This window comes from Rhipicephalus sanguineus, chromosome 6 (assembly GCF_013339695.2).
Source record: "Rhipicephalus sanguineus isolate Rsan-2018 chromosome 6, BIME_Rsan_1.4, whole genome shotgun sequence".
NCBI classification, from domain to species: Eukaryota; Metazoa; Arthropoda; class Arachnida; order Ixodida; family Ixodidae; genus Rhipicephalus; species Rhipicephalus sanguineus.
Genome location: NC_051181.1, coordinates 84,239,417 through 84,250,443, shown reverse-complemented (window position 1 = coordinate 84,250,443; position 11,027 = coordinate 84,239,417). Strand labels below are relative to the sequence as shown.

The window sequence follows — 11,027 nt, the reverse complement described above, 5'->3', positions numbered from 1 at the left end:
GTCCTGCGCCCTCAGGAGGGTCCTCGCGAAAAGCGAATCATTCGGCTCAAGAACGAAGGCCGCATGTTGCTGCCGTTTTTTTTTTTTTTGAGTTCTGGCGAGGTCACCCCATGCCAATTGTTGAGATTACTGCGTTTCTCGCGCTGCCGAGGTAGATCTCAGAGGCCACGAAGAAAGAAGTGCGTAGTTGAGATCTGCTCCACCAGGTGTCACAACGATCCCGGCTGCTGACAATCTTTCAATGAACTCAATCAAGGAACTTTTGTTAATTATTCTGATAGTTAATTGACCCTTAGTTTAAGTAAACTTATGTTCCGATATCCACTATAACTTTTAACTTAAACCAAAACCATCAATTTCTATTTTTTAAATATTTTTTTATGAATAATCTTAAAAACGGAAGTAAGTGCTCCGCCGGATATGCTTAAAAAAAGAAGCGACATTGCCGCTTTGGGACTGTGCTACTGAAAGCACATCAACTATTCGAAACAATGGAGGCACTGGTATGCGACCGGGCTAGTGGAATGTGCATATTTGCGTATATATGTTTGTCTTCGTTGTGAACTTAGAAGTTGGAAGTCAGCGCTTGCCTTCATTCGTCGCTCATTTTTGGCCCTGTAATATACATCGTGGATGCAGGCGCTGGTGTTGGCGTGCTTCTACGTGAGATATCTGCAGCGGCTGGAGGCACAGGTGGAGACCACACCGGCGCTGTCGGCCGAAATCTCGAGCAACTCGGTGGTGGATCCGCGCAATCCGTGGCGCTGGTTCCAGTTCAAGAGGCGCTCTGCCTGCAGGTCCAGGTCGCGACACGCGCCCAGTGAAGGTCACCAGAGCCGACCCAGCGCAGCCGATACGCGTTCGCTACGCGACTGGTTCACACCGATCTCGCGGCGATCCGTTGCGCAGTCGATCGGTGCGTTTTACTTTGAATGGGCAAAGGAAAACAAGGTTCTTTGAATTTTCGTAAAGTTAAACGTGGTGTGGCAGTACTGCAGTCGCGGTGCGCATAGGCACGCAAGGGGTCATGTTACGTGGTATTTTTTTTTCGCATTTCGTGGGGATCAATAGTAAGCAGAAAAACACTAATACTTAATACATATATAAAGTTAGAAACTGTCTGACTGGCCGTTTTGCAAGTTCTTCTGCAACTTTAGTATAATATTATCTGGTGTTTAACGTCCCAAAACCACGATATGATTATGAGGGACGCCGTAGTGCAGGGCTCCGGAAATTTAGACCACCTGAGGTTCTTGAACGTGCACCTAAATCCAAGTACACGAGCCTCAAACATTCTCGCCTCCATCGAAAATGCGGCCGCCGTGGCCGGGATTCGATCCCGCGACCTTCGGGTCAGCAGTCGAGCGCCATGACCACTATACCACCGTGGCGGGGCGATCTGCAACTTTCTCATTGGAATTTTTTGCCCGGCTTTGTTGCTTCCAAAGTTAGTTAGTTAAACACGCTTAATTAGGCAATTAATAAGAACAACAAAAATAGTGTGACGTACTCCGTTTAATAGTCCACAACATGCATTTGGCCGCGTCGTCATAAAGTGCGTCGGCGTATTTTTATACTGTGGCTAGAGACAGCTGGGGAATCCTGTGTATAATTGTAACGTAGAGACACCCGTAAGGTACCGCGGTATTTTATTTGCCACGAACACACGCCTGCGGGCGTGAGAAGTCCGCGAGGGCAGCCCGGGCATGAAGCCTCCTCCCATGTCCGGGCGATACAGATGAGGTAGATGGTCACGTGAAGATATGACAAGCTGCCGATCTGCAGAGACGGGGAGAACGAATGCCGCGGTTGTGCGAGCAAGCAGAGAACGAAATTTGCAAGGAGACGATCAGGGTCATCTGTCGAATAAGCCAATAAATAACGAAAGCAATCGCCGGGTTCCTGTGCACGTGGGAGCATTTACGAGGTCAGCAAACCACCACCGGCCCGAGCGCCTTATTGTACGTAAAAGCGCTACCGACTGTTAAGTCACTTGTTCCGTGCATGAGCGCCGCGTGCAGCCTCGTCAAAATAAAGCTAGAGCAATGGCGAGGGCGGCTATATTTTCTAACGCGATAGCGTTACAGCGCACGCCTGAAGCAAAACCCATCAATGTCAAAATTAGAACGAAATCGCTGCTTTTTCTACTCGTTTATTTCCAGAAAAATTTCTCGAAATCAGGTTTAGTTCCGCGATAGCTTCGTTAATTCGAGTTGATGACGATATTCTATAGGTACCTGCCGGCGAATAGAAATCCTTTCGTTAGATCGACAAATTCGTTTGATCGGGTTTGGTTAGATCTGGTATTAACTATATAGGCGTAAGAAGCGCGGTCGCGATTTCTTACGCTATCGCTATCGTGGAAGTAAACCGGCGTTTTGTACACAGTAAACCAGTTTACACCCTTAAGGGGATTTTGTCGTCTCTGTAACTAACACCCTTGCACCCTAAACTCACGGAAAAGATCGAGTAAAAAGGGCGTCTTTTTGTCCCACAACAATAATCATTATCCGGCTTGCTTGCGTTTCCTTTCATGAAAACTCTGCGCTGGCCACTTTCCTACCAAGAATGCTATGTCACGCTGATAGCGCACATGCCGTTCGTGACCAGAAAGTGCAGGGCGCGCGGCGATAATGCAAGGAAAGGAAGGCAAAATAAATGACGATTATTGTTGTGGGACGAAAAGGCGCCCTTTTTACTCGATCTTTCCTGTGAGTGAGGGAAAAAGGGTGTTTTTACGTATCAAAACACCCATATTATAGAATGCTGCCGCTGGCCTAACACCCTTATCACGGGGTGTTTCTAATGGTCTAAACACCCTTATCACTGAAAAAAAAAACGTGAAAAATAAAATCTACCATTCAGGGAATCTGCAATTACACATGACATCAGCATAGAAGGTGCCCGCACGCGCCAAACGGTACACACAAAAGAGCGTATTGCAAAATACCCCATGGACGGAGCGCTCACGCCACACAGCCCTACACTGATCATCTGGTATTAAGCCGCCGTTTGGTGCCTGTGGGGATATTCCTGTTCCGTATAAATGAACACTAAACATTAAAAGAATAGGCGTAAATTAGTGGTGTGCTTGTAGATAGCCCTAAAAGAGACATATCTTTTAATCTAAACTCGCCTAGGATCCAACGACCTTTTAATCAGTGACTCCAAGTTATCTGGCACGCTGTGCTATGGGCCTTGGGGGTTTCGATAGCCCATAACACCCTTAAGTCCTAAAGGGTGTTTTAGTTAGAACATTACCCCTTCAAGGCTATTTGGGGAAGAAAAACACCCTTACACCCAAATTTTTGCAAATGTTGGTTAAGCGAAAGGGTGTTTTGCTTGCTTGAAACCACCATAAGAGTGCAAAGTGGTTTACGGTGTATAGTCGCGCCCGGTCGGATGCTAAGGGAGTTAGCTATTGGCCTTACTTCGCATAAAATGCGGATACGTTGCCATAGCATTCGTTGCTTCACCCTTACTGTAAAAGTGTCTTCTTCTGTTTTCTTTTTGAGCTATACTTTATCAGACATCCTGTTATATGTTCACCGTTATGTCGATGTTAGTTTCTTTGTCTCCATTTTTTTTTCGCGCCTTAGTAACTGCACCGGTTAGGACTCGTTCCGCTGGTCGCACCGCAGAGCGCAGCATCGGTCCCGGGCGCCAGCGTGCCACCGGGAGAACCAAATCGCGAAGTCGTGGCGGAGCTGGCACCGGCGGTGCCTCGTCTGTGGCCTGCGGGGTGTTGCAACCGGCCAACCTACACGACCCGGCAGAGCTACGCGACCTGTCCGATCACGAGGACCCGCACGCGCAGGTGGTGTTGCCTCGTACTCGCAAGAGATCATTGACCCTGAGAATAGGGACTCTCCTTCCAAACTAACGTTGCGTTGAGCGTATCCGAGCGCATGGAGAGTTTCCTGCAAAAATGCTTCGGAGAAACTCTGGTGCTTTGGTGCCCACCTTTGCCGTGGTGGACCAGGCAGGCAAATCAATCAATCAATCAATCAATCAATCAATCAATCAATCAATCAATCAATCAATCAATCGATCAATCAATCAATCAATCAATCAATCAATCAATCAATCAATTTTTATTTTTGCCACAATGTTAAATCGAGAAGTAGGAGGCCAGAGAAAAAAAAAAGCTGCGTTTAAGCATCTTGGTCTAAGCTGTGGCCACCTATACATCAGCAGCGACAGGACGATTTGTTACATAGTTCTTATATAAATAGTACATGGTTCTTATATACACGCATACCAGCAAATACAAAAACAATACGTACGTAATCCCATTAAATATGGGTACTTATGAAAACAATGTCGCAATATACTTATTTCAACAGACATGAGAGTTGCCATGACAGTTAAGCAAATAGGTCAAGGACGCTTTTTTTAGTTATGAGTAGGACATCAACAAGTTTTTCTGTTGCGAGGCAACGACGCAGAAAAAAGAAAGTTTGCATATAATGACAGGAGCTCATTGTGCTTGCGATGTCTCAAGTTGGCACCGTCAACGTGTACTCACTCATGTACACGTCGATTGATGATGGTGTATGGGACGTTCTCAGTTACAGTATACTTATGTTAACTTATTTATTCACTTGAAGTACAATGAAAGCCAAATAACATATCCCGGGGTACTGACACCGGCGGCGGCGGACAACATGCGGCACCAAAATCAGCGGTTGTGATCTCATAACAGCTTTCCCTGTAAAACCTGCATGACCTTAACCTTGCACTCTAAACAATGACACACCCTCCAGGCATGGATCATGGGGGGGGGGGGGGGTGAAGGAGAGCCCCTTTTTTGCGCTCGCCTATGGCATCATGCCATGTATTCCGATATGCTGACATCTCCATCTTTGGTCAAAGCTTCCTTCCTCCTTTGCCGGCCACAGACCGGCTACCCCCTGCACGTGGTGCCCAACCGGGAGCGCATCTCGTACATCTGGCACCAGACATCGGCGAGAAATGCGCTTGAAGCGGCGGGCAGCCCTCGCCCGCACCGGCTCCCCTCGATGTCCAGTTTCGAGGCGATGCAGGTCGAACAACTTGGACGCGTCTTAGGCCGGCCACAGTTGAGGCACTTTGAAGACACTGCCCGCTACGAGCCTGCAGGCGCAGTCGTTCTCGAAGAACCTCCGGTCGCCGACGTAGGCCGCCGTACCGTGACCCCTGCTGCTGAGGGCCGGCCGAAAAAGTGTAAGTGGGTTCTTATCTCAACCGCAGGGATGGCTATACGTATTAGCATGAAGTGTTGCAGCGTTGATTTCTTCGGGCGCGCTGGATACATTTACGTGCTCTGCTCAAGGAATAAAACGCGTCAACAAGGAGCTCAGAAGTGCTCATAGTTTCGTTTTCACCGTCTTCAGTTAGTGTCACACCGGCGTAGTATTGGCTCGCAAACGTCCGTTAGAACCCATGTGATTCTCAGTGGCCACATTCGTAACGAAGTGTGGTGGTTATCTCGAAAAATTGCGCGTAACACTTATTACACTTCAACTTTTGATGTCGCGTTTCATTCGGTGAGCACTGTACGCCTTAACGGGGTCCTGAAACACCCCTGGTGCTTGATGAAAAAGCAGTGCTGGGTGAACAGCTGAGCCAAATGTTGCAGTCGTGCGCGGCAAGAAAAGTTCACTAGCGGAACGCGAAGTTGCCACTTTATCGAGCTCCCTCTCTTCACACACAGATCCGTACACTCTCTTCTCACGGCCGTCATACAACCGACTGCTGGTAATAGCCGATTGCTGACATAGTACAAGAGCGGCTTTTGTATCATACGCGTTTCTTGCCACAGGTTGAAGACACGTGTCGGGTGCCGCAGTGTACCGATACTAGCGCGCCCCGGAATCGCACCGATAGAGAGCGATCGCGTTTCATGACGCGCGCATGACGTAGCTTCTTTCCCTCTTCTCACACGCTGTGTAGGTCCAGCGCGCTTGTCGGGACGACAGAAAAGAGAAAACGCTTAAAACGTGCGACATATACCTGTACCTCCGCTCGTTCTCCGCGAATCAGAAATTTTTGCGCCGATCGATTCGCGAGGCAATAAACTGGTCACCCGATGATTACTTCGAAAAGTGGGATTGGACCCAACGTACTTGCGGCGTCTTTCTGTCGCGCAGTAATAATTGTCGCTCGGCTTGCTTGCGTTGGCTTTCTCGAAAAATCTTTAATTCGCTACGTTCCTACCGAGGATGCTAATGGGAACATCGACACACATTCCTCCATTGCAATGTGGCGCAGCACTGAACCAATCATAAAGGACGTAGCAGCAATCTGGGCCAGTCAGGGGAGGTAAGACAGCGATAACGACCAGATGACGCAATTTGACAATGCCCAGAATAACAACCCAAGAACGCCGTGGTAGGGACCGAACCGCGTAATTCGAAGGTTGTCGGTTCGCTCCCGAGAGACGGCAGCAAGTGTGTTTTTAACAGATAAGCTGTTTAAGCTGCCATGATGTGTAATAGGTATGCCGTATCACGATTCATAAACGGGTATGTGCCACAGAAATCGAGTAAATCCCACAACTCGCCACTGGTCCACTAAAAAGGAAGAAGGCAACAGTTACGTAGCTCAACACTGAACGGGAAAGGCAACGGCGGCTGCGAGAAGGCCCCGAAGCGATGGAAGGCCAACGCCAACGACGACGTGCCCGTAGATCTGAGAGATACGAGCGCTTGGTTTCAGCGCGAGTTTGTCCCTGGTTGCACATCCATGTCGTGTCTGTGACTGTATGAGAGGTGCATACTTGGTGAAATTCAGCGCGAAACAACTGGTCGTGTGGGACAAAGTAGAAAAGTCCTCGATGGCCTATCGACATACCATTTGAAGTCCTTTGTAGTCTTGTTGCAGCGCTTGCGTCACATATTCCGAACTCGAATTTGAAGGATCAACCGACGATAGCTTCTTGAGATGCTTGAGCAGGTAGCCACTAACCTCCCTTTCTCAGATACAATTGTTCTTAGGGCACTGGTCCTTGGGGTTTTCGCAGCAAAAAATACTTCTAGGGCACTGGTTTTAAGTCCTTAACTTGCTTATGCAACCCACACAGACTCATTTGGTCGAGAACGCGCAGCAGTTTTCGCTTTTGTTGATTTCAGCTTCGCCGGCACGAAGTTCTTGTGGATGGCCTCTTCAGGCAGCAGACGGATTCATAGGCGCTGCCTTCATGTAGTTATTCAACAAATGTTCACAGTTGTTAGTAGCGCTTCGTCTTGTGTGCTCCTTTTCTTGTCCCGTCCATTGCGCTTAATTTTCACCAAGTATGCTCCATCACCAAGAGGCCCTAACCTCGAATCTGCTAAAGTATGAGAGGTGCGAACGCTTGGTTTCAGCGCGAGTTTGTCTCTGGAGTTTGGACATCCGTGTCGTGTCTGTGTGTGGTTTAACTCGAACCTCTCCTGCGCTCAGAATAAACGTAGAAACAACCTAGGATCACCTAACTAAAGCCTAGCAATGATTCAGAAACAACCTAGAAGCAACCGGATTAGTCTTCAGAATCGTCCAATTTCACTGCGTCAAGGCTTGCGCGGCTTAGTGCTTAGTGCAAGCGTCGCCAATTTTTCTTTCGTCCACTTCAATTCCTTTCCGTTTGTCATAATGACTACAACATGGTTAAAAACTACAAGCAATGTCACCTATGATTTTCTTGGCTTCATTGTCTGTTGTCTTCATTACGTTGTGTAAAATAAAGAAACGAGCCCCTCAATCCATTCTCCTTCTTTCTCTCTTCCTGCGTCATGTCGTCCATCGGCAAATGGCAGCTCTGTTTGGGAATCGTCCGGTACGTATCGCCCATTGCCGGGCGCCGCCTCTCTTCAGAAAGAAGTCATTTATCGAGAAAAATGTCAATCTTACCTTCCGCTTGTGGACTTCATTGACGCGCCGCACACAAGTGCAAAATTTGGCTGAAGTTTTCGCATCTCCGTCTTCTGTATATGGAATGCTTTTTCTCAGCAAGCCTAATAGGTGTATCAGGGCTCTTCTAAACTGCGCACGTGGCTTGAGAAGGCGAAATATTTTAACGCAATTCTTTGTTTCAATAAATGCTTTCACTAGGGCCGCCTGTCCTTTATTTCAGTGGCCGAGAAAGCCAGCCGAATCGAATCTTCGACGGCAGAGCGGACGCGAGCTGTCCCGTTCAATTCTTCGAGGCGGTTCTCGCTGCCGTCTGACGGTTTTGAGACGACCACCGGCCTCGAGCAAGACGACAAGTGGGGTCACCTCAATCTGAAAGGAAAGATGATGTCCCTGCTCAGCGGATGGCACGATGGCGTGCAGCCGGAATCCACTAGTTCCAGAGCTACGCCATCTGGCCAGTGCGAGGCAGCCGCGGCAACGGAAAGACCTGGCGGTCTCGAACCAAGACGAGTCAGCTTCGGCGTCGCTCTGACAGGAGGCGGCACTCCACCCCGCTCGGTTGGGGCAAAAGAACTTGCGAGCCAGGCTGACCTGCAAGATCATCGTCCCTTGCCAGCGCAAGAAGTCTGCCGTCCCGATCGGACGGCCGATGACGCTGGAGGACTCAGACAGGATGACCACGACAGACTGACAGCATATACAAGCGGTGCCGTAACGCCTACGAATACTAGCAGCTTGGATGCCGAACAATGGACCACCGCGAATTCCCAGCGGGTAACGGGACGACGAATAACGCTCGTCGGCAGCCCATACACGCCGACGATAGAGATGGGCTGGCATTCCGGCTCATTCGTTTGCTCTCCGACCAAAGTGTCGACACGAGACAGCGGGCAGCAGACGGATCCATAGGCGCTGCCTTCATATAGTTATGCAGAAACAATGAGACATATACTTTAAATACGGTAAATTGAAAATGTCAAAATGTTGAATGGCCCCGAGTTTAGCTTATAGCTATAGCTGTTTCCTTGATAGATGGCCCGCCGTGCTGCTGTAATTGCCACGAAGCCGCTGCCTCAGCGCGCAGTTTTTACACATTGTGAGTAAATGTACAGGCGAGTACGTGAATAAGCTCTGCGTTGTACATGTGGACCAAGCGGCTTATGCCCGGAAGTGGATTAGCACCTTATTCCACGTAGCCGTGGGCTTGTGTTTGTAGCCATAGCCCTGTCCACCAGTCGCAGCTCATTCTCGGTCCGTTGCGAGACCACATGGCAGAGGGTGTCAGCCATAAATGTGCAGTCTCTCCTGTAGAAGCTGTCATACTGCGCACACCCACTCCCCCACCCCTTCCCACCACTTCCCACCCCACACGTGTTTGGCGCGCTGTGCATGCACAGGCCGCCATGCACGGCAGATAAGTCCGTCATTGTATTTAGGGACGTGCTTGATGAAGACAAGGACACAGAGAGGCACACAGAAAACCACAAACGGGAGCTCCTCACGGTGTCCTTGTCTTCATCAAGTGCGCCCGAACATACAGTATGCTACGGCAGATGAGTTCGTAATTCTACTTAGGGACGTGCTTGACGAAGACAAGGACACAGTGAGGCACAAACAAAAACCACAAACAGTAGCTCTTCACGGTGTCCTTGTCTTCATCAAGTGCGCCCGAACATACAGTATTCTACGGCAGATGAGTTCGTAATTCTACTTAGGGAGGTGCTTGACGAAGACAAGGACACAGTGACACACAGAAAACCACAAACGGAAGCTCCTCACGGTGTCCTTGTCTTCATCAAGTGCGCCCAAACATACAGTATGCTACGGCAGATGAGTTCGTAATTGTGCTTAGGGACGTGCTTGACGAAGACAAGGACACAGTGAGGCACACAGAAAACCATAAATGGAAGCTCCTCACGGTGTCCTTGTCTTCATCAAGTGCGCCCAACATACAGTATGCTACGGCAGATGAGTTCATCATTGTGCTTAGGGACGTGCTTGACGAAGACAAGGACACAGTGAGGCACACAGAAAACCATAAATGGAAGCTCCTCACGGTGTCCTTGTCTTCATCAAGTGCGCCCAAACATACAGTATGCTACGGCAGATGAGTTCGTAATTGTGCTTAGGGACGTGCTTGACGAAGACAAGGACACAGTGAGGCACACAGAAAACCATAAATGGAAGCTCCTCACGGTGTCCTTGTCTTCATCAAGTGCGCCCAAACATACAGTATGCTACGGCAGATGAGTTCGTAATTGTGCTTAGGGACGTGCTTGACGAAGACAAGGACACAGTGAGGCACACAGAAAACCATAAATGGAAGCTCCTCGCGGTGTCCTTGTCTTCATCAAGTGCGCCCAAACATACAGTATGCTACGGCAGATGAGTTCGTAATTGTGCTTAGGGACGTGCTTGACGAAGACAAGGACACAGTGAGGCACACAGAAAACCATAAATGGAAGCTCCTCACGGTGTCCTTGTCTTCATCAAGTGCGCCCAAACATACAGTATGCTACGGCAGATGAGTTCGTAATTGTGCTTAGGGACGTGCTTGACGAAGACAAGGACACAGTGAGGCACACAGAAAACCATAAATGGAAGCTCCTCGCGGTGTCCTTGTCTTCATCAAGTGCGCCCAAACATACAGTATGCTACGGCAGATGAGTTCGTAATTGTGCTTAGGGACGTGCTTGACGAAGACAAGGACACAGTGAGGCACACAGAAAACCATAAATGGAAGCTCCTCGCGGTGTCCTTGTCTTCATCAAGTGCGCCCAAACATACAGTATGCTACGGCAGATGAGTTCATCATTGTACTTAGGTCGTGCTTGACGAAGACAAGGACACAATGAGGCACACAGAAACCACAACGTAAGCTCCTCACTGTGTCCTTGTCTTCATCAAGTGCACCCGAACATACAGTATGCTACGGCAGATGAGTCCGTCATTGTATTAGGGACGTGCTTGACGAAGACAGGACACAGGACACACAGAAAACCACCAAACGGGAGCTCCTCACTGTGTCCTTATCTTCATCAAGTGCGTCCGAACATACAGTGTGCTACGGCACATAAGTCCGTCATTGTATTTAGGGACGTGCTTGAAGACAAGGACACAATGAGGCACACAGAAAACCACAAACGTAAGCTCCT

General features: G+C 48.9%; 1 protein-coding gene across 1 annotated transcript; it reads left to right on the top strand.

The window, feature by feature from the left end:
* The first annotated feature begins 633 nt into the window (after positions 1 to 633).
* Positions 634 to 9,234, top strand: LOC119395956 (uncharacterized). The gene is made up of 4 exons (XM_037662986.2): positions 634 to 916; positions 3,642 to 3,817; positions 4,902 to 5,205; positions 8,093 to 9,234. The coding sequence occupies exons 1-4, from the start codon at positions 634 to 636 to the stop codon at positions 8,779 to 8,781; spliced, it is 1,452 nt and encodes a 483-aa protein (XP_037518914.2). The 3' UTR covers positions 8,782 to 9,234.
* Positions 9,235 to 11,027: the final 1,793 nt, after the last annotated feature.

Bases quoted from the DNA above. Each gene is read 5' to 3' on its own strand.
- LOC119395956 (XM_037662986.2), top strand. From the start codon at position 634: ATGCAGGCGCTGGTGTTGGCGTGCTTCTACGTGAGATATCTGCAGCGG. The intron at 917-3,641 runs GTGCGTTTTACT...GTCGCACCGCAG, and splicing joins ATCCGTTGCGCAGTCGATCG to AGCGCAGCATCGGTCCCGGG. The intron at 5,206-8,092 runs GTAAGTGGGTTC...CCTTTATTTCAG, and splicing joins TGAGGGCCGGCCGAAAAAGT to TGGCCGAGAAAGCCAGCCGA.